Source organism: Anomaloglossus baeobatrachus, chromosome 9 (assembly GCF_048569485.1).
Source record: "Anomaloglossus baeobatrachus isolate aAnoBae1 chromosome 9, aAnoBae1.hap1, whole genome shotgun sequence".
In the NCBI taxonomy this organism is placed as follows: Eukaryota; Metazoa; Chordata; class Amphibia; order Anura; family Aromobatidae; genus Anomaloglossus; species Anomaloglossus baeobatrachus.
This window is the reverse complement of record NC_134361.1, coordinates 94,334,144-94,358,227: the sequence shown is the minus strand read 5'-3', so window position 1 is coordinate 94,358,227 and position 24,084 is coordinate 94,334,144. Positions and strand designations below refer to the sequence as shown.

At 51.1% G+C, this 24,084-nt stretch overlaps 1 protein-coding gene across 2 annotated transcripts in view; it reads right to left on the bottom strand.

Annotated features, from left to right (window-relative positions):
• The window catches only part of CUL4B (cullin 4B), a 181,458-nt gene that overhangs the window by 93,156 nt on the left and 64,218 nt on the right, over nucleotides 1–24,084 (bottom strand). For both annotated transcript variants that reach the window (XM_075323898.1, XM_075323897.1), the window contains one exon: nucleotides 8,518–8,585. In XM_075323898.1, coding sequence (XP_075180013.1) covers nucleotides 8,518–8,585 — 68 coding nt within the window. The remainder of the gene's footprint in view (nucleotides 1–8,517; nucleotides 8,586–24,084) is intronic.

Sequence of the window (24,084 nt, the reverse complement as noted above, 5' to 3'; positions counted from 1 at the left end):
ATGGGGAAGGAAAACAGCATGTGGGCTCCAGCCTCCGTACCCGCAATGGGTACCTCAACCTTAACAAACACCCGACAAGAGTGGGGTGAGAAGGGAGCATGCTGGGGGCCCTTTAGTATGGGCCCTCTTTTCTTCCATCCGACATAGTCAGCAGCTACTGCTGACTAAACAGTGGAGCTATGCGTGGATGTCTGACCTCCTTCGCACAAAGCACAAAACTGGTGAGCCAGTGATCCCACTGGGGGTGTATAGCCAGAAGGGGAGGGGCCTTACACTTTTGAGTGTAATACTTTGTGTGGCCTCCGGAGGCAGTAGCTATACACCCAATTGTCTGGGTCTCCCAATGGAGCGACAAAGAAATTTTATTTTTTTAATTTTTTTTTTAAAAAAAAGGTGTTATCCACTAACTGACTTATCATCCACTAACTTGTACTCAGTACCAGTGCTGTTTTAACGAAGTTGCCGCCGGGTCTCCCTTGACATTATGTCACATGAGCCCTGAATTGAGTGGCCACTAATGAGCCACTTCACTATCATCCATTGGACAAAACTGACATCTGGAAGAAGTGCATTACTCTGAAATAAGAAAGTAAAGCGGTACACTAGCGGCCTATGGCCATGTGCCCACGGGAGCTTTTTGCTGCGGATTTTGCCACGGAAAACCTGCGGATTTCTCTGGATTTTCCAGATAAATCCGCAGGTTCTAGCATGTACAGGCACTCCCCATGTTACCCTATGGGACATGGGGAGTGTGTGTCCACGCTGCGGAATCTCCTGCGGAGATCCCTCAGCCGCACCTAACTGCATGTCAATTATTCATGCGGATTTACTTGCGGAGATCCTGGCCCTCCGCTATGGAGATAGAGGCCGGGACGTCCGCAGGTAAAATCGCGTGAAACTCCGCATGTTTCCCGCAGCTATTCCACTGGAAACTCGCAGCTAAAAAATAGCTGCGGCTGCCAGCTGCGGGAAACATGCGGCCGTACCTGCGAATATATCCGCAGGTACGAGCGTCCCGTGGGCACATGGCCTATGAGTGGCTGCCGGTCTCACGTGACATAATGTCACATAAGTGGTGGGTGCCCGGTGTCACCGGTAACATAGATGAGAATAGGCTATTTTTAATCAATTTGGTCCTTAAAAAGAGGTTGTTTGAGTAGTGGACCCCTTAAACACCTTTAGGCGGTGTGCACAGTGCGTTTTTGGTCTTAAAACAGCAGGACTTTCCTTCCCCAGCAAAGTCTGAGTTTTCATTTTTGCTGTCCACACAGTGCAGTTTATTTTTAGGTGCTTTTCTGCGGTAACCACAAAGATGCAACATGTCGATTCTTTCTGCGTTTTTGCCAGCCTTTTTCACCCATGCAATGCATTAGAAAAAAACGCAGCAATAAAAACGCTGTACAAAAACGCGGTAAAAAGCATGCTTTTTTTGTGGTTTTTTTTTACTGAGGGGGCGTTTTTTTTGCGGGCAAAAACAGACAAAATCGCTGCATCTTTGTGATCACAAAAAAAAGGCAACGTGTGCACATAGCCTTGAGGCCGCTTTACACGCTGCAACATCGCTCAAGCGATCTCGTTGGAGGGGGGGGGGGGTGTGTCACGGAATTTGTGCCGCACATCCAGTCGCTTTAGTGATGTCGTTGCGTGACACCTATGAGCGATTTGCAATCGTCGCAAAAACGGTCAAAATCGCTCATCGGTGACATGCCCCCATATTCTCGAATATCGCTACTGCTCGGTGTACGAAGTAGTTTTTTTTTTTTAAAATCAGATACTTTATTAAAACAGAATACATACAACAGAATAACAAATCGGCATCCAAATTAAATTTATCACATCTATTACCCCTTTAACTCCCCCTCCCGCCCCCACCCCGGCAGCATCACTTCTCCCCGATACTACATCCCATTTAGTACACACTTAGGATACCCGTCAACTGTAGTATAGCAACCATCCCGTTGTGCAAGAGGAACAACTAGTAACACAAATAAAACAAAACATACACATCAGAGGTCTCAGACGGCTATCCCGGTCCCAGACCAGTTTATTGGTCCATCACTCGTCTTATTCGCATTGCAGCCAAGGAGACCATAGCTTCTCAAACATTTTAACATTCCCCCTTCTTTCATACACTCCCTGTTCCAGCTGAAGAATACATTTCACCCTTTTAATGTACTCTCCCCTGGTCGGGGGGTCTTTTTTAATCCAGGACCTGGCGATTAGCTTTCTTGCCGCATATAGCAGCCTAGCAATGACAATTTTCATAGTATTTTCCACCCCAAGCTCCTCAACATATCCCAATAGGCATATCACTGGTTCCCTGGGGAGGACACACCCATATGTTCTTCCTATCTTGTGGATAACCTTAGTCCAAAAGGAGACCAGTCTCGGACAAGACCACATCATGTGAAAAATACCTGCGTCAGATCCCTGACACCTTGGACACTCCGAATTCCTTTTCAACCCCATTTTAAACATCAGTAAAGGAGACCTATATACCCGGTGAATCACGTATAGGTGAGATAGTCTGGCCGGTTCGCTCATGGAAAGTTTAGGGATATACTCTAAGATACTCTCCCACACCTCCTCCGTTATCGGCCCAACTTCCTCCTCCCATTTAGATTTAGTTTTAATTGGGTAGTCTAAAAGAAAGGTATGTAGTATATCTTTATACGTGCCAGAAATGATCCCTTTAGTGCTTCCTCCGCCCTTACACACATACTCCAGTACCAGGTCAGTCTGTATGGCCACACTTTGTTTAGCCGCTTGGACTGCAATCGCATGTTTTAATTGACTGTAGTGGAGCCAGCCGGACGCCGGTAACTGAAACTCACTCTGTAACTGCGGGAACGATTTCACAATTCCTCCGTCCAATATCTGATGCATGTATACTACACCCTTGCGTCTCCACTGCTCAATATTCCCCATTTTCTGAATCTCCGGGAGATTACTGTTATCCCAGATAGGTGTAAACTTAGTTAACCGGGTCACCCCTCTCACCCTTTTCAGCCTATCCCAGGTCTTATTTATAAGTGCCATTGTAGGAGATGTTCTACCCAGGAGCCCCACCGCACCATCCTCTAGTCCCATTACCAATGGACTTCTACCCACTATGTATTCCAGTACTTCTTTAATGCCCCCATCTTTCTCTCGATCAGACCAACCCCTGAGGTGTTGACATTGCGCCGCTATATAATACAATTCCGGATTTGGGATTGCTAGACCCCCCTCATCCTTCGGCCTTTGTAAAGTCTCTAATCGCACCCTAGGCTGCTTTTTACCCCACACCAGGTCCCTAAACAGCGAGTTTATCCCTTTAAATCTTTTCCTTGAAATACAAACAGGGGCATTGTGCAGTATGTATAGGAGTTTAGGCATTACTACCATCTTTAGCAAATTAACCCTTCCAACAACTGACAAATGTAGCTTGTTCCAGGCATCCACCTTGGCTCTCAATTTTTTAAGGAGAGGCCATAAGTTCACCTGTATGTATTTTTCTACTGGCAGAGATATCTGGATACCTAGATATTTAAATTTGTCCACATTCTTCAATTTGTTAGCCCCAGTATCCTCATTTGTCCAGGCTACTTCCCCATCCACTTTAAAGAGGCTCGATTTAGACCAATTAATGGTCAGTCCCGAAACTTCTCCAAATTTCTCTATTATCTGCATGGCATGATCCAATGAGGCTGATGGATCCCCCAAGAAAAGTAATAAATCGTCAGCATAAAGAGCTATTTTCTCCTCTAAATGCCCATACTTAAATCCATGGATCTCCTTTGTTTTCCTAATGGCCGCCGCCAGAGGCTCTATTGCAATAGCAAATAGGAGCGGCGATAGTGGGCAGCCCTGCCTCGTTCCCCGGTGCAACTCAAACGCTGAGGAGGTCATACCGTTAACTCTAACTTTAGCAGTAGGCCTATTATACAACAGCTGCACCCACTTTACAAACCTTGGGCCAAAACCCATATGCTGCAACACTTTCCACAGATACCCCCACTCAACACTATCGAACGCTTTCTGGGCATCTAGCGAAGCGATCACCCTCCGGCCAGGGTTGTCAGGCGGCAACTGTAGATTAAGATATAATCTCCTGATATTAGCAGCTGTCGACCTATTGGCCATGAACCCTGATTGGTCCATATGTATTAGGTTAGATATAACTCCAGTCAGCCGGTTTGACAACACCTTAGCCAGAAGCTTCACGTCCGCTGTTAATAACGAGATTGGTCTATACGAGTCTGGAAGCCTCGGATTTTTATCCTCCTTAGGAATTACTACTATTATTGCTTCTCTCATAGATTCAGGCAATACACCTTCCCCCTCCGCCACCTCAAAGACTTTCAATAGTTTGGGTAATAGGATTTCTTCTAACTGTTTATAAATTTCAACTGGTAGCCCGTCTGCTCCCGGTGCCTTGTCATTGCTCATGCCATGCAGAGCGCCCTCCAGTTCATCAATAGTAATAGGTGACTCCAGTTTATCTCTATCCGCCACAGACAACACCGGAAGCTCACCTCGCTCAAGAAATGAGTCCACCTCTTCCACCCTCATCTCTCCAATAGAAGAATATAGCGTGCGATAGAAATCTTTAAAGACCCCAAGGATCTCCTCAACCTCAGTGACCTGTGTCCCCTCCACCATGTCCATACCATGCACAAATGAACTACTCCTTTGAGCTGCAGCTATGACCGATAATAGATGACCAACTTTTTCCCCCTCCTCATAAAAATGCAATTTTTGGAATGCCTGCTTCCTTACCGCCTTCTCCAAAAGCATCTTATTAACCTGTTCATGCGCCTGCCTAAGATTTTGCTTCGCGTCCGTAGTAGTACTCCGGATTGCTTCCAGCTCTGCCTTATCTAAGGCCTCCAGGCTATCTTTCTCATCCTGCCTCGTCTGTGTTTTACGTTTACAGATATCCCTGAACAGGAGCCCCCTGAGGTATGCCTTCATCGCATCCCATACCACCAGCGGACCAGTGCTATCCTCGTTGTGGATAAAGAAATCCCCAAGATCCCGTTCTATATTCCCCATATTAATATGACGGATCCATGCTGGATGAAGCTTCCACTCTCCCCTCCTTCCCCCTGTCAGGGTCCCCCGTCGTATGGATACTAGAATTGGGCTATGATCTGAAATCACTCTTGTCAGATATTGCACGCCGCTTATCATTGCATCCATCAGATCACTAGCTAGAGCCATGTCAATGCGGGACAGAGTGTTATGTGAAGCCGAATAACAAGAGAAGCAGGATACCCTCCCATTCCTCACTCGCCAGGCATCCACCATTCCAAGTTCCCCAATAAGAGTGCCAAACGAAGTCATACAACTATCCTGGATACCTGGAGGTCTACTACTCCTATCCCAGTACAGGTCTATCACATTATTGAAGTCCCCCACCAGTAAAAAAGGGATTACTCCCCCCTTCTCAGAGAACTCCCTTATCTCCCTTAGTTTGGTGCACTTATATGGAGGTGGTATATATATTGCAGCTATACACATGAGTCTGCCAAATATTTTACACTTGACGGCCACACACTGTCCCTCTTTATCCACATACACTTCTATCTCTTCATATTGCACAGAGTTATGGATCAGCAGTGATACACCCCTTGCATAGTTGGAAAAGGTGGAGTGATAGGCCTTCTGCACCCATCTCCTATTTAAAACATGTGTTGTCTCCTTTGTTAGATGCGTTTCTAGTAGACATATTACTGACGGGTTCTGGTCTTGAACATATTTAATTATTGCCGCTCTCCTAGACCTATCTGATAACCCTCTAATATTCCAACTCAACACCTTAATTCTATCCCCCATTATCCCACCCAGTAAAACCATCAAACCTTGTAGTATCTCCCCATGCTGCCTCTACCCTACCCCTTTCCCCCCTCCCCCCTGCTCCCCTCCCCTCCTACTCCCCACCACTTCGTGTTTTCGAGTACTCCCGTGAAGCATCGGGTTTTCCAAACCTGGTCCATAATCCCTACTAAATTCCCCCCTACCTCCCTCGCCTTCCCCTCTTAGACACATTTTAAAACTCGTCCCTTTTCCAACAATTCTCCACTCCCCCCCTGTCTATGTATAATCATATTCCACTCAAACAATATAACAGTAAAATGGCGAACAGTAATTAAACTGGAATCTCAAATTGTAAATACCACCACCGCGCCTAATTAGGCAGTCCCCATGTCCTGCGAAGCTCACATCAAACCCTTCGCATTCCCCCTGCATACTACCTCAATCCCAAAAGGGAAGGAGAAAAAAAAAAGAAAAAACAAGAAGGGTCCCCTGTAAGCTCCTAAGGATGTTGTAGAGCCTCAGCCGGCCTTCTCCAACACACTGCAGATTCAGACAGTCAGCTCATTCCTTCAAACGGATCCGCTTTTCGTTTGCGTCCAACCACTGCATGGCTTCCTCTGGAGTTGTAAAAAAGTGCACCCGCTCCAACGCCGTCACTCTTAGCTTTGCCGGGAACATCATTGAGTATTGCACCCCCATCTCTCGCAGGCGCCTCTTTACTCCTGTAAAAGTCATACGTAGCTTTTGAACAGAAATGGAGTAGTCCGGGTATATGGAAATTCTCTGGCCGTCAATCATAAGATCCTCCATGTCTCTTGCCTTTCGCAGTATAGTGTCCCTGTCTCTGTAGTTGAGGAGCTTGGCTAGCATAGTGCGAGGGCCCCTGCCTGCTGGTTGTGGCTGCATCGGGACTCTGTGTGCACGTTCCACGGCATAGAGCTTGGATAAGACATTAGCACCCATTTTCCCCCTGAGCCAGTCTTCTACATATTCAGTGGGGTTTCTTCCTTCCGCTTTCTCAGGGATGCCGACAATTCGGATGTTATTTCTTCTAGAGCGGTTCTCTAAATCATCATTTTTTGCCATGATTTCAGCTATCTGCTGTGCAAATGTTTTTTCAGACTTTTGTAGTTTTGTAATATGATCCTCTGTTATCCCCACTCTCTCCTCTACAGCCGCTGTTCTCAGATCGGCTTTCTTGAGGTCTTTCTTAATGTCAGCAACCTCTGCCTGTAATCCCTTAACTTGCTTCGTCAGGGTAGTCAGAGCTGCTTTACAAAAAGACACCACTGCAAAAATGTCCTTTAAAGTGGGGTTTCCTGGAGCCTCCTGTGCACTATGTGCTTTCTCCACTTCTCCTGTCTTATCTTGCTGCTTTTCACCATCCCCCATCTCATCAGAGCTGGCATTGTCTTCTCCCTCCTCCATCTCACCTCTGTTATCTGTATGCTGAAGTGATTTCTCTGAAGTCCAGGCAAATTTCTCCAGCCTTGCCGCGACCTGCATCCTCTCCTGACAGGCTGCATTCACTTTCTCAGCTTCCTGCCTTATCATGGCACCATCTTGAGAGCTGGGGACTTTCCCGCCTCCATTATCTTTTTGCCTGTGACGGACCATGGCACTCTGCATCCACCAGACTCACCCCAGACAAGTCCTCACCACCTTATCTTCCTGACAGCCGGCTGAGGCAGTGATAACAGCGGTATTCAGGGATTTATCAAGGGAGTTTGCAGGAGAGCTCCACAAACACGTCTCTTCACATTGCCGTCCAGGCCACGCCCCCGTGTACGAAGTAGTTACTCGTTCCTGCGGCAGCACACATCGCTATGTGTGACACCGCAGGAACGAGGAACCTCACCTTACCTGTGGCCAGCCACAATGAGGAAGGAAGGAGGTGAGCGGGATGTTACGTCCCACTCATCTCCGCCCCTCCGCTTCTATTGGGCAGCGGTTCGGTGACGCTGCTGTGACGCTGAACGAACCGCCCCCTTAGAAAGGAGGCGGTTCGCCGGTCACAGCGACGTCGCAGAGCAGGTACGTGCGTGTGACGCTGCCGTAGCGATAATGTTCGCTACGGCAGCGATCACACGATATCGCATGTACAATCGGGGCGGGTGCTTTCGCGCTCGACATCGCTAACAATTGCTAGCAATGTCGTAGCGTGTAAAGCGGCCTTAACGCTATGTGCCCATGGGAGCTCTCACCTGCGGATTTTGCCGCAGAGAACCTGCGGATTTATCTGGAATTTCTAGATAAATACGCAGGTTTCAGCAAGTACAGACACTCCCCATTGTTATCCTAGAGTACATGGGGAGTGCTGTGTCCATGCTGCAGTATGTGCGGCTGCGGAATATGCTGCGAATGTCCCGCAGCCGCACATAACTGCATGTCAATTATTACTGCGGAATTACCTGCGGAAATCCCGGTCCTCCACTATAGAGATAGAGGCCGGGACTTCCGCAGGTAAGCCACATGAATGTCTGCAGGTTTTCCGCAAATATTTCGCTGGAATCCCACAGCTATGTATAGCTGCGGATTCCGGGGAGCTGCTGCGGGAAACCTGCGGCCGTACCTGCAGATATATCTGCTGGTGCGAGCTCCCGTGGGCACCTAGCCTAAAAGTGATTACGTAGCAAACTGACAATTTGTGGCTGCAATAATCATACAGGTGTCAAAAGACAAAGAGCACAAGAAAGTGGCTAATAAAAATGGTACCTTTCTGGAGCGTCGTCGTTAAATGTTCTCCAAGAAGTTGCTTTTCAACTGTGGCGATTAAAGGTTTCCTGTACACAAGAGACCACATCGGGTTCATGAAAAATTGCAGAAAGACCAATGCTATTAAATTCAGAATCATTCAAACTAGAAGAAAAACTGCAGTATTTTCAAAACAGCCTCAAAGTTTATGGCAGGTCACCAAATCTCATGTACACAGTGCAGAAAGATAGCCGCAGCAGGAATGGACATGCGGTGCAGGTTTAAAATCTGCAGGTTTTAAGCCTTGTGCCCACGGGGCTTTTTTTCATGCTGCTTTCCTTGCTTTTTTTTAAATTGCTAAAAAGCATCCCAGCAAAGTCTGAGAATCCTGACTTGCTGTGCCCACAGTGCTTTTTACCTTGCTGAGGCTGCTTTCACACTACGTTTTTTAACATGCGTCATGAACGTTTTTTTGCTGTAAAAGCGGATCCTGCTTTTACAGCAAAAGAAGGGAATTTTGTTTACTTACCGTAAGAAGGGAATTTTGTTTACTTACCGTAAATTCCTTTTCTTCTAGCTCCAATTGGGAGACCCAGACAATTGGGTGTATAGCTATTGCCTCTGGAGGCCACACAAAGTATTACACTTAAAAGTGTAAGGCCCCTCCCCTTCTGGCTATACACCCCCAGTGGGATCACTGGCTCACCAGTTTTAGTGCCAAAGCAAGAAGGAGGAAAGCCAATAACTGGTTTAAAGACCAATTCAATCCGAGGAAACATCGGAGAACTGAACCATACCACATGAACAACATGTGTACCCGAAAAAACAGAAAAACCCCGAGAAAACAGGGCGGGTGCTGGGTCTCCCAATTGGAGCTAGAAGAAAAGGAATTTACGGTAAGTAAACAAAATTCCCTTCTTCTTTGTCGCTCCATTGGGAGACCCAGACAATTGGGATGTCCAAAAGCAATCCCTGGGTGGGTAAAAGAATACCTCATGATAGGGCCGTCAAACGGCCCTCTCCTACAGGTGGCCAACCGCCGCCTGAATGACTTATCTACCTAGGCTGGCGTCTGCCGAAGCGTAGGTATGCATCTGATAATGCTTGGTAAAAGTAAGTAGACTCGACCAGGTGGGTGCCTGACACACCTGCTGAGCCGTAGCCTGGTGCCGTAATGCCCAGGATGCACCCACGGCTCTGGTAGAATGGGCCTTCGGCCTTGAGAGAACCAGAAGCCCAGTAGAACTGTAGGTTTTAAGAATTGGTGCCTCGAGCCCCCGAGCAAGGGTGGATCTGGAAGCTTGCGACTGTTTACGCCGACCAGCGACAAGGACAAAGAGTGCATCCGGGTGGCGCAGGAGCGCCATGCGGGAAGTAGAACCTGAGTGCTCTCACCAGAACCAACAGATGCAAATCTTTCTGAAATTGATGGACTGGACGAGGACACAAAGAAGGTGAGGTGATATCCTGATTGATATGAAAATGGGATACCACCTTAGGGAGAAATTCCGGAACCGGACGCAGAACTACCCTGTCCTGGTGAAGGACCAGGAAGGGAGTTTGTATGAGAGCGTTGCTAGCTCGGAAACTCTCCTAAGAGACGAGACCGTTACTAGAAGGCCACTTCCCGTGAAAAACGGGAAGGGAGACATCCTTCAAAGGCTCGAAAGGCGGCATCTGGAGAGCAATTAGAACCTTGTTCAGATCTCAGGGCTCTAACGGCCGCTTGTACGGAGTGCTGAGAAGACAAACTCCCCGTAGGAACGTGCGTACCTGAGGAAGTCGTCGTTTCTGAAAAAATACAGATAGCGCTGAGACTTGTCCCTAAAGGGAACTGAGCGACAACCCATTTTCCTACCTAGATTGCAGGAAGGAAGGAAACATAGACGATGCAACCGGCCAGGGAGAAACACCCTGCGCCGAGCACCGAGATAAGAACATCTTCCACGTCCTGTGGTCAATCTTGGCGGACGTTGGTATGCTAGCCTGTCTCATGGTGGCAACCACGTCCTGAGGTAATCCTGACGACACTAGGTTCCAGGACTCAATGCCACACCATCCGGTTGAGGGCCGTAGAATCCAAATGGAAGAATGGCCCTTGAGACAGCCAGTCTGATTGGTCTGGTAGTGCCCCCGGTTAGCCTACCGTGAGGCACCACAAAACCGAGTACCACACATCCTCGGCCAATTTGTAGCGACGAGGATGGTGCGGCCGCAGTCGGTCTTGATCTAGCGCAGTACTCTGGGCAACAATGCCAGAGGTGGCACCTAAGGTAGCTGGAACTGCGACCAATGCTGAACTAAGGCGTTTGCCGCCAGAGCTCGATGATTGTGAAACCGTGCCATGAAGCTGGCACATTGTTGTTGTGCCGTGACGCCATTAGATCGACGTCCGGCCTCTGTCAGCGGCGCCAGATCTCCTGAAACCCGTCCGGGTGAGGAGACCATACTCTTTCGGCCACACCTCAGCGACTTAGGAAGTCAGCTTCCTAGTTTCCACACTTGGGATGAATTGTGGATATGGTGGATGCCGTGTCTTCCACCCACATCAGCACCTGCCGGACTTCCTGGAAGGCTTGCCGGTTGCGCGTTCTTCCTTGGTGGTTGATGTATGCCACCGCTGTGGAGCTGTCCGACTGAAGTCGGATATGCTTGCTTTTCAGCCGCTGTTGGAAGGATTGTAGGGCCAGATACACTGCTCTGTGTTCAAGAACATTGATCTGAAGAGTGGACTCTTGCTGAGTCCACGTACCCTGAGCGCTGTAGTGGAGAAAAACTGCTCCCCACCCTGATAGACTCGCGTCTGTCGTAACTATCGCCCAGACGGGGATAGGAAGGACCTTCTTTTTGACCAAGAGGTGAGAAGAAGCCACCACCGTAGAGATTCCTTGGCCGCCTGAGAAGAACGACGACTCTGTTGAGGGACGTCGACTCCTCGTCCCATTGGCGGAGAATGTCCCATTGTAGTGGACGCAGTAAAACTGCGCGAAAGGAACTGCCTCCATTGCTACCATCTTACGTAGGAAGTGCATGAGGCGTGTCAATGTGTGCGACTGGTTCTTAAAGAAGAGCTTGCAGCCCGTAGTGAATGCTGTTTGTCTAGCGGCAGCTTCACTATCGCTGAGAGAGTAAGAAACTCTATGCCTAGATATGTTATCGATAGGGTCGGGGTCGGATCTGACTTTAAAAAGTTGATGATCCACCCAAAACTCTAGAGAGTCTCCAGCGCAACGTTCGGGCAGTGTTGGCATGTTTCCTAAGAGAGTGCCTTGACAAGTAGATCGTCTAAATACGGGACCACAGAGTGACCCTGAGAGTGCAGGACTGTGACTACTGCTGCCCTGACCTTGGCGAAGACCAGTTGGACTGTCGCTAGCCGGAAGGTAGAGCTACGAACAGAGGGTGTTCGTCTCCTATAACGAAGCGTAGAAACGCTAGTGCTCTGGATCAATCGGCACGTGTGGATAAGCATCCTTGATGCCTAATGATGCTAGGAAATAGCCTTGGGACCTTGAGGCGATGACATGGCGGAGGGATTCCATCCGGAACCGCCTGGTGTCCACGAGCTTGCTGAGCATTTTTAGATCCAGAACGGGACGGAACGGCCCGTTGTTATAGGTACCGCAAAGAATTTGGGGTAAAAACCGTGACCTTGTTCCTGAAGAGGAACGGGGGTCATCACTCTTTCTGCCTACAGAGTGCACCCTGTTTGCAGAAGAGCAGCGGCCCGGCCGGGAGGTGGAGAAATTCTGAAGAATCGAGTTGGAGGACGAGAAGTGAGCTCTATCCTGTACCCGTGAGACAGAATGTCTCACACTCAATGGTCATTGACCTATGGCAGCTAAATATCGCCAAGGCGGGAGAGCCTGCTACGGACCGAGGCCGCAAGTCATGAGGAAGCCGCCTTGGAAGCGGGTTTTCCGACTGTCGCTTTTTTGGGCGAGACTGAGCCCGCTAAGAATCTTAGCTCCTCTGATCCTTTTGAGTCCACCTTGGACGAGGAAAAATGGGACCTGCCCGAGCCTCGAAAAGGCCGAAAACCCCGACTGCCTCTTGCTCTGTTGGGGTTTGTTGTGTCCGGGCTGAGGAAAGGATGAATCCTTACCCCTGGACTGTTTGATGGTTACATCCAACGCTCACCAAACAGTCGGTCAGCAGAAAAAGGCAACTGGTTAGGCAACCTTTTTTGGAAGCAGAATCTGCCTTCCATTCACTTAACGAGCAGACCAGGCTCTGCTTAAAAACACGGAGTAGCGGAGGCTACCGCCGCACGGTTCGCAGAGTCCAGGACAACCTGAATCGCGTAAGAAACAAATGCAGACATTTGAGAGGTTAAGGATGCCACCTGCGGCACAGATGTACGTGTAACCGTGTCAATCTGTGTAAGACAAGCTGAAATAGCTTGGAGTGCCCCAAGGGAGAGAATGCCAGAGCCAACGGTGCGCCGACAGCCTCATAGATGGCTTTCGACCAGAGATCCATCTGTCTGTCAGTGGCATCTTTGAGTTTGCAGTTCCATCTCCCACTGCAACTATGGATCTAGCTACAAGCCTGGAGATTGGAGGATGCCGCTCGGGACATTGGGTCCAGTCCTTGACCAAGTCAGGGGACAGGGATAGCGTGTATCCTAAGCCGTTTGGAGAAGCGCATATCTGGATAAGCGTGGTGTTCCTGGACTGCCTCTCTGAAGCAGAGTGGTCCAGAAAAATACGTGAAGCTGACTCCTCCACTGGAGGAGTTGTGAGAAATAACCCACATTCTATAGATGGACGCTATAAGATTATTTACTATGGCGTCACAATCAGGTGTATCCAGATTGAGAGCGGTCTCAGGATCAGAATCCTGAGCCGCTACTTCCGCCTCATTACACAGCGAGTCCTTCTGTTAGGACCCTGATGAAACCGAGGCCGCTCATAGCGAGCCCACTTAGGCTGTCTGGGACTGACGTCCGTGCAGAGCCGTGACTCTGGGAAGCGTGCGACATTCCCGGAGCTGTTAGTTATTCACACTGAGGGGGGCCATGGATCAATGATTCAACAGTGCCCATATTGTGAGAGACATGTCCGGACTGCTAGGCTTCTAGTATCATAGCCATAGTCTCAGAAAAACTGTCAGTAAATACTGCAGACACCGTCCTCATCCCCTGGCCATTAGTGCATACAATGGGAGTCTATGTACCTGCCGGCCGTATAGCCGTACATGCTGTACCAGCTGTATAGAAAAACATGTGGTTCTGCACCTTTGTTTTACACAGAGAATATGCTGATAACTCCTCCGCATAATCCAGGAGGGTATATACAACGTGCGACCAAACAGTGCAATGTATATAGTACAAGCATATCTATAAGTGCACTTCTGCACTAGTGGGGTTAGCACCACAGGTGCTGCTTAACGCCTGTTACAGCGATTGTGTGACTATCAGAATGCCAGGGTCTTCCACACTTGTCTCTGTATCGTACAGAAACTGACACTAATGGCTGCCGGTGTCCTTGTAGAGAAGGAAGCCGTGGGCGTGCCTGAGAAAGTGCGGGAATTGCACACAGTGAGAGGGGTGGAGTATGCAAAACATACTCCAGCTCTCAGCTCTGCTCTTGCAGCGTCACGCCCCTACCCTGACTGTCAGGGCTGTGGGCGGTAACGAAGGGAGACTAGGCCCAGAAGCCGGGGACTCGAGTTAACAGCGCGGCCGCCGTAAAAGCGCGGGCCGCGCTGAAGTCCCCGGCGCACCACAAGTGCCAGCCGCGCCGCAGTCCCAGCGGCCGGCGCGACCGCCCTAGAAGTGGCCAGCGTCCCGCCCCTCTCCTGACTGGCAGGTCTGGGGGCGGGAACGAACTAAAGCAGGCCGCAAAAGCCGGGGACTCGAGTTATCAGCGCGGCCGCCGTAAAAGCGCGGGCCGCGCTGAAGTCCCCGGCGCACTACAAGTGCCAGCCGCGCCGCTGTTCCAGCGGCCGGCGCGCCCGAGTCCTAGACGTGGGCAGCGTCCCGCCCCTCTCCTGACTGGCAGGTCTGGGGGCGGGAACGAACGGAAGCAGGCCGCAAAAGCCGGGGACTGTAGTTATCAGCGCGGCCGCCGTAAAAGCGCAGGCCGCGCTGAAGTCCCCGGCGCACTACAAGTGCCAGCCGTGCCGCAGTCCCAGCGGCCGGCGCGGCCGAGTCCCATAAGTGTGCCTGCTTCAGCTAAGCTGAATGAGGCTATGGCACAGGCGCCGCAGCGCTGATGTCCCCCGGCGCACTACAACACCCAGCATGCTGCGGTGTGAGCGCCAAATGCACGGGGACACAGAGTACCTTGAGGAAGCAGGGCCATGTCCCTGATGTACTCCGCTCCATCCAGCATCTTCTCCAGGGGCTGTAGATGGAGCACGGTCTCAGTGCCTGGAGACCGGTAAATCCCACTTCACCCAGAGCCCTGTAAAAAGGGATGGGGAAGGAATCAGCATGTGGGCTCCTGCCGCCGTACCCGCAATGGGTACCTCAACCTTACAAACACCTCCGACATACAGTGGGGTGAGAAGGGAGCATGCTGGGGACACTATATGTGTCCTCTTTTCTTCCATCCGACATAGTCAGCAGCTGCTGCTGACTAAAAAGTGGAGCTATGCGTGGATGTGTTGCCTCCTTCGCACAAAGCACAAAACTGGTGAGCCAGTGATCCCACTGGGGGTGTATAGCCAGAAGGGGAGGGGCCTTACACTTTTAAGTGTAATACTTTGTGTGGCCTCCAGAGGCAATAGCTATACACCCAATTGTCTGGGTCTCCCAATGGAGCGACAAAGAAATTCCTTTTCTTCTAGCTCTAATTGGGAGACCCAGACAATTGGGTGTATAGGCTATGCCTCCGGAGGCCGCACAAAGTATTACACTTAAAAGTGTTAAGCCCCTCCCCTTCTGCCTATACACCCCCCGTGCTCCCACGGGCTCCTCAGTTTTGGTGCAAAAGCAAGAAGGAGGAAAAGATTATAAACTGGTGTAAAGTAGATTCAATCCGAAGGAATATCGGAGAACTGAAACCAAACAACATGAACAACATGTGTACACAAAAAAACAGGGGCGGGTGCTGGGTCTCCCAATTAGAGCTAGAAGAAGAAGGGAATTTTGTTACTTACCGTAAATTCCTTTTCTTCTAGCTCTTATTGGGAGACCCAGACTATTGGGTGTATAGCTACTGCCTCCGGAGGCCACACAAAGCATTACACTAAAAAGTGTAAGGCCCCTCCCCTTCTGGCTATACACCCCCCGTGGGATCACGGGCTGCTCAGTTTTAGTGCTAAAGCAAGAAGGAGGAAAGCCAATAACTGGTTTAAACAAATTCACTCCGAGTAACATCGGAGAACTGAAAACCGTTCAACATGAACAACATGTGTACCCGCAAACAAACCAAAAATCCCGAAGGACAACAGGGCGGGTGCTGGGTCTCCCAATAAGAGCTAGAAGAAAAGGAATTTACGGTAAGTAACAAAATTCCCTTCTTCTTCGGCGCTCTATTGGGAGACCCAGACGATTGGGACGTCCAAAAGCAGTCCCTGGGTGGGTAACAAAATACCTCAAGTTAGAGCTGCAAGACAGCCCTCCTCTACGAGGAGGCCACTGCCGCCTGCAGGACTCTTCTACCTAGGCTGGCGTCCGCCGAAGCATAGGTATGCACCTGATAATGTTTGGTGAAAGTGTGCAAACTCGACCAGGTAGCTGCCTGGCACACTTGTTGAGCCGAAGCCTGGTGCCGTAATGCCCAGGACGCACCCACGGCTCTGGTTGAATGGGCCTTCAGCCCTGAAGGAACCGGAAGCCCCGCAGAACGGTAGGCTTCCAGAATTGGTTCTTTGATCCATCGAGCCAGGGTGGCTTTAGAAGCCTGCGACCCCTTGCGCTGGCCAGCGACAAGGACAAAGAGTGCATCAGAGCGGCGCAGGGGCGCCGTGCGGGAAATGTAGATTCTGAGTGCTCTCACCAGATCTAACAAATGTAAATCCTTTTCATACCGGTGAACCGGATGAGGACAAAAGGAAGGTAAGGAGATATCCTGATTAATATGAAACGAGGATACTACCTTAGGGAGAAACTCCTGAATGGGGCGCAGCACTACCTTGTCCTGGTGGACCACCAGGAAGGGAGCCTTGGATGACAGCGCTGCTAGATCAGACACTCTCCGAAGAGACGTGATCGCTACCAGAAAGGCCACTTTCTGTGATAGTCGAGAGAGTGAAACATCCGTCAGAGACTCGAAAGGCGGCTTCTGGAGAGCAACTAGTACCCTGTTCAGATCCCATGGATCTAACGGCCGCTCGTACGGGGGGACGATATGACAGACCCCCTGCAGGAACGTGCGTACCTGCGGACGTCGTGCTAGACGCTTCTGAAAAAACACCAATAGCGCCGAGACTTGCCCTTTAAGGGAGCCGAGCGACAAGCCCTTTTCCAACCCAGATTGCAGGAAGGAAAGAAAAGTAGGCAATGCCAATGGCCAGGGGGACACTCCTGGTACAGAGCACCAGTAAAAGAAAATCTTCCACTTCCGTGGTAGATCTTAGCAGACGTGGGCTTCATAGCCTGTCTCATGGTGGCAACGACCCCTTGGGATAATCCTGAGGACACTAGGATCTAGGACGCAATGGCCACACAGTAGGTTCAGGGCCGTAGAATTCAGATGGAAAAAACGGCCCTTGGGACAGTAAGTCTGGCCGGTCTGGTAGTGCCCACGGTTGACCGACCGTGAGATGCCTGTCGCCAGAGCTCTTTGATCGTCATGAAAACCGGGACCTTGCTGTTGTGCCGATTCGTGAAACCCGTCCGGGTGCAGAGACCATTCTCCTGCGTCTACGCCCTGGTGACTGAGGAAGTCTGCTTCCCAGTTTTCTACGCCCGGGATGTGAACTGCGGATATGGAGTATGCTCTGTCTTCCACCCCTAGCAGAATCCGGCGGACTTCCTGGGAGGCTCGCCGACTGCGTAGTCCGCCTTGGTGGTTGATGTATGCCACCGCTGTGGATTGTCCGACTGAATTCGGATCTGTTTGCCTTCCAGCCACTGCAGGAAGTCTTGCAGGGCAATATACACTGGCCAGAGCTCCAGACAATTGATCTGAAGAGTGGACTCCTCTGAAGAGAGTCCTTGATCGTCTGAGAAAGGGGGACGTTCCTGTGTAGGGACATCGACTTCCCCTCCCATTAGCGAAGAATGTTCTATTGAAGTGGACGCAGATGAAACTGCGTGAAAGGGACTGCCTCTGGATGAGGTGTCTCCTTGAAGGAGAGACTGCACCCCCGTCTGTAGTGACCGCTGTTTGTCCAGTGGAAGCTTCACCATCGCTGAGAGAGTGTGAAACCCCAAGCTAAGATATGCCAGCGATTGGGTTTAACTTTGAAAAGTTGAGGACCCACCCGAAACTCTGGGAAGTCTCCAGCGCCATGTTCAGGCTATGCTGGCATGCCTCTTAAAAGAGTGCCTTGACAAGTAGATGGTCTAAGTAAGGGATCACAGGGTGACCCTGAGAGTGCGGGAGTGGTCCCACTGCTGCCATGAACTTGGTGAAAACCCGTGGGGCTGTCGCCAGACCGAAGGGTAGGGCTACGAACCGAAGATGCTCGTCTTCAATAACGAATCGTAGCAAACGCCGGTGCTCTGGAGCAATCGGCACGTGGAGATAAGCATCCTGATGTCTATTGATGCTAGGAAATCTCCATGAGACACTGAGGCAATGACTGAGCGGAGGGATTCCATCCGGAACCGCCTGGTTTTCACGTGCTTGTTGAGCAGTTTAAGGTCCAGAACGGAACGGAAGGAGTCGTCCTATTTTGTCACCCCGACCAGATCGGAGTAAAAAGTGTCTCTTGTTCCTGAGGAGGAACCGGGATTACGACTCCTACTGCCTGCAGAAGAGCGTCGGCTCGGCCGGTGAGGACGTTTTTGCGACAAACTGTCTCTCACCCACCGGCCATTGACCTGTGGCAGTTAAATGTCGCTAAAGCGGGGGGAGTCTGCCACCGACCGCGGACGCGGAGAGAGAGGGCTGAAAGTCATGAGGAAACCGCCTTGGTAGCGGTTCCTCCGGCTGCCTTCTCCGGGCGTGATTGAGCCCGCCAGGAACCTGCGCCCCTCTGAGCCTTTTGAGTCCTGTTGGACGAGGGCAATTGGGACGTGCCCGAGCCTGGGAAGGACCGAAACCTCGACTGTCCCTTCTCCTGATGGGTCTTGTTTGATAGCTGGGGTAAGGAAGAATCCGTACCCTTGGACAGTTGAATGATTTAATCCAACCGCTCACGAAACAGTCTGTCACCAGATAAAGGCAATCTGGTTAAGCACTTTTGTGGAAGCAGCATCTGCTCCAATCCCTTAACACTAGGAGCGTAACAACACGGAGTTGGCGGACACCACTGACGTACGGCTCGTAGAGTCCAGGACAGCATAAACAGCTTGAGTCGCAATGCCGACATTGCGAGGTGAAGGACGCTACTTCGGCCAAGATGTACATGTGACCGCGTCCCTCTGCGCAATACTAGCTGAAATAGCTTGGAGTGCCTCTATGGCTGCGAATGCCGGGGCAACCGACCCGCCGATAGCTTCATAGACAGATTGCAACCAGAGGGCTATCTGTCTGTCAATGGCATCTTTAAGTGAAGTCCCATCTTCCACTGCAACTATAGATCTAGCCGCAAGTCTGGAGATTGGGGGATCCACCCTTGGAGCGCTTGAGCACGTCAGGGGGGAAGAGACAACGCGTATCCTCAATACGGTTGGAGAAACGCTTATCGGGATAAGCGTGGTGTTCCTGGACTGCTTCTCTGGAGTCAGAGTGACCAGAAAAGTACTCAATATACGCTTGAGATACCGAAATAGGGATTTCTTCTGCTGTGAAGCTGACCCCTCCACTGGAGGAGTTGAGGGAGAAATACCCAACCTTCCATTGATGGACGCTATAAGATTATTCACTATAGCGTCACCATCCGGTGTATCCGGATTGAGAGCGGTCTCAGGATCAGAGTCCTGAACAGCTACGTCTGCCTCATCATACAGAGAGTACTGTGATGAAGTCGAGGGCCGTTCTTAGGGAGCTCGCTTAGGCCGTCTGGGACTGTCGTCCGTGTCAGAGCCTGCACCCTGGGATGCATGGGACCCTCCTGGAGCCATGATTTGTTTCGAAATCAGGGTGGCCAGGGGCATTGAATCAACATTGCCCAAGGTCTGTCTGGACTGCAAAGTCTGTAAGATGTTAGTCATAGTCACAGACAATATATCAGCGGAAACTGCAACTCCGTCCCTGTCCCTGGACAGGGATCACAGGTGGTTCTTTTGGCCACCTGTAGCAGAGACCCCGTTGAGTAATTGCACACACTGGGGGTCCTGGAACAGTATCGCATGCAGTACAAGCAGCATAGAAAGCCTGTGCCTTGGCACCCATGCTTTTTTTTTTTTTTTTTTTTTTGCTGTTGCTGTCTAGCCATCTAGGAGCATTAGCCAAGAATAGCGACCGTACAGTGCAATGTATAGCATACAAGCATGAAGTACAATAAACACTTCAGCACATGCAGTACAAGGAGCATAGAAAGCCTGTGCCTTGGCACCTTTGCTTTTCTGCTGCCGTTGTCTAGTTATTCAGGAGCATTAGCCAAGAAAAGCGACATACAGTGAATGAATAGCATACAAGCATGAAAATAACCACTGCAGCACATGCAATCCAAGCAGCATTGAAAGCTTGTGCCCTAGCACCCTTGCTTTTCTGCTGCTGTTGTCTAGTCATCAAGGAGCATTAGCCAAGAATAGCGACATGCAGTGAATGTACAAGCATGAAAATAAACTCTGCAGTACATGCAATCCAAGCAGCATTGAAAGCTTGTGCCTTAGCACCATTGCTGTTTGCTGCCGCTGTCTAGCCATCTAGGCGGGTAGACAGCCAAGAATAGCCCTTACAGTGCAATGTAAAGCATACAAGCATAAAGGACACATGACACTGCAGCACATGCAAGACAAGCAGCATATAGAGTCTGTGCTTTAGCACCCCTGATCTTTTGCTGCTGTTTCTAGGTCTGCATCCTGAATAGCGACCGTACAAAAGTACAACAGGACACTTCGGCATTAGTGGGTCAGCACTTTAGTTGCCGCTTACCGCCCGCACAAAAGCGGGTGTGTGGCGCCGGAATCCTGTGCTGGTAGCTCAGCGCTTGTCTCCGTTTTCCCGCTCTGCGTGCCGGAATGGCTGCCGGCGTCCAGAGGAGAGGGGCGGGCCGAGGGCGTGCCCGAGACAAGAGCGGGAACCCGGCGCCCACTGTGTCTAGTGAAGGGGGCTGGAGATGCAAATAAGGCTCCAGCCCTCGGCGCTGCTATAGAACAGCGTCTCTCCCTTTCCCTGAGTGACAGGGAGGGGGCGGGAACGAAGCGGCGCTAGGCCGCAAAAGCCGGGGACTAAAGTTAGAAGCGCCGCCGCCGTAAAAGCGCGGTCGGCGCGTCCCCGGCGCACTACAAGTCGCAGCTGCGCCGCCGCTCCAGGGGCGGTCGGCGCGGCGGTCCCCACACGTAAAGTCCCCCAGTAATCTGCAGGGACTATAAGCCCAGCGCACAGCGCTACAGTCCCCGGCGCACTAGCACACCCAGCAAGCCTGGAGTGTGCGTGGCCTGCCATACGGGGACACAGAGTACCTGAAAGTTGCAGGGCCTTGTCCCTGAACGGCACTCCCGCTCCACATCCAGCAGGTTCTATGGGTCTGTGGATGGAGCCCGGCCTCAGGGCTTGGTGGCCGGAAAGATCCCACTTCCTCAGAGCCCCTCAGGGGGATGGGGAAGGAAAACAGCATGTGGGCTCCAGCCTCCGTACCCACGATGGGTACCTCAACCTTACAAACCGCAAGTGGGGTGAGAAGGGAGCATGCTGGGGGCCCTAGTATGGGCCCTCTTTTCTTCCATCCGATAGAGTCAGCAGCTACTGCTGACTAAACAGTGGAGCTTATGCATGGATGTGTGCCTCCTTCGCACAAAGCTTGAAAACTGAGCAGCCCGTGATCCCACGGGGGGTGTATAGCCAGAAGGGGAGGGGCCTTACACTTTTTAGTGTAATGCTTTGTGTGGCCTCCGGAGGCAGTAGCTATACACCCAATAGTCTGGGTCTCCCAATAGAGCGCCGAAGAAAAGGAATTTACGGTAAGTAAACAAAATTCCCTTCTTCTTTGTCGCTCTATTGGGAGACCCAGACAATTGGGATGTCCAAAAGCAATCCCTGGGTGGGTAAAATAATACCTCGTAATAGAGCCGTAAAACGGCCTCTTCCTACAGGTGGGCAACCGCCGCCTGAAGGACTCGTCTACCTAGGCTGGCATCCGCCGAAGCATAGGTATGCACCTGATAGTGTTTCGTGAAAGTGTGCAGGCTCGACCAGGTAGCCGCCTGACACACCTGCTGACCCGTAGCCTGGTGCCTCAAAGCCCAGGACGCGCCCCCGGCTCTGGTAGAATGGGCCTAGAGCCCTGAGGGAACCGGCAGCCCGGTAAGCTTCGAGAATTGGTTCCTTGATCCACCGGGCCAGGGTTGATTTGGAAGCCTGTGACCCTTTACGCTGGCCAGCGACAAGGACAAAGAGTGCATCCGAGCGGCGCAGGGGCGCCGTACGAGAAATGTAGAGCCTGAGTGCTCTCACCAGATCTAACCAGTGCAAATCCTTTTCACATTGGTGAACTGGATGATGACAAAAAGAGGGTAAGGAGATATCCTGATTGAGATGAAAGGGGGGTACCACCCTTGGGAGAAATTCCAGAACCGGACGCAGAACCACTTGTCCTGGTGAACACCAGGAAAGGGGCTTTGCACGACAACATTGCTAGCTCAGACACTCTCCGAAGTGAAGTGACTGCTACTAGGAAAATCACTTTCTGCGAAAGGCGTGAGAAAGAAATATCCCTTATTGGATCGAATGGTGGTTTCTGAAGAACCATCAGCACCCCGTTCAGATCCCAGGGTTCTAACGGCCGCTTGTAAGGATGAACGATGTGACAACCCCCTGCAGGAACGTGCATACCTGTGGAAGTCTGGCTAGGCGCTACTGGAAAAAACACAGAGAGCGCTGAGACTTGTCCCTTAAGGGAGCCGAGCGACAAACCCTTTTCCAGTCCAGATTGAAGGAAGGACAGAAAAATGGGCAAGGCAAAAGGCCAGGGAGAAAAACCCCGAGCAGAGCACCACGACAGGAAATTTTTCCACGTCCTGTGGTAGATCTTGGCGGACGTTGGTTTCCTAACCTGTCTCATAGTGGCAATGACCTCTTGAGATAATCCTGAAGACGCTAGATCTAGGACTCAATGGCCACAGTGTCAGGTTGAGGGCCGCAGAATTCAAATGGAAAAACGGCCCTTGAGACAGCAAGTCTGGTCGGACTGGTAGTGCCCACGTTTGGCCTACCGTGAGATGCCACAGATCCGGGTACCACGACCTCCTCGGCCAGTCTGGAGTGACGAGGATGGCGCGGCGGCAGTCGGCCCTGATCGTGCGTAACACTCTGGGCAACAGTGCCAGCGGAGGAAACACATAAGGGAGTTGAAACTGCGACCAATTCCGAACTAAGGCGTCTGCCGCCATAGCTCTGTGATCGTGAGAGCGTGCCATGAATGCCATGACCTTGTTGTTGTGCCGGGACGCCATTAGGTCGACGTCCGGCCTCCCTCAGCGGCAACAGATCTCCTGAAACACGCCCGGGTGAAGAGACCATTCCCCTGCGTCCATGCCCTGGCGACTGAGAAAGTCTGCTTCCCAGTTTTCGACGCCCGGGATGTGAACTGCGGAGATGGTGGAGGCCGTGGCTTCCACCCACATCAAAATCCGCCGGACTTCCTGGAAGGCTTGCCGACTGCGTGTTCCGCCTTGGTGGTTGATGTAAGCCACCACTGTGGAGTTGTCCGACTGAATTCGGATCTGCTTGCCTTCCAGCCACTGCTGGAACACTTTTTAGGGCAAGATACACTGCCCTGATCTTCAGAACATTGATCTGAAGCGAGGACTCTTGCTGAGTCCACGTACCCTGAGCCCTGTGGTGGAGAAAGACTGCTCCCCACCCTGACAGACTCGCGTCCGTCGTGACCACCTCCCAGGATGGGGGTAGGAAGGATTTCCCATGCGATAATGAAGTGGGAAGAAAGCCACCCCCTAAGGGAAGCTTTGGTTGCCTGAGAGAGGGAGACGTTCCTGTCGAGGGACGTCGGTTTCCAGTCCTATTTGCGTAGGATGTCCCAATGAAGAGGACGCAGGTGAAACTGCGCGAAAGGAACTGCCTCCATTGCTGCCACCATCTTCCCCAGGAAGTGCATGAGGCCCTTCAAGGGGTGTGCTTGACCTTGAAGGAGAGATTGCACCCCTTTCTGTAGTGAACGCTTGTTGATCAGCGGAAGCTTCACTATCGCCGATAGGGTATGAAACTCCATGCCAAGATATGTCAGCGATTGGGCTGGTGTCAGATTTGACTTTGGAAAATTGATGATCCACCCGAAACTCTGGAGAGCCCCCAGAGAAGCGTCGGGGCTGTGTTGGCATGCCTCTTGAGAGGGTGCCTTGATCAGCAGATCGTCCAAGTAAGGGATCACCGAGTGACCCTGAGAGTGGAGGACCGCAACTAC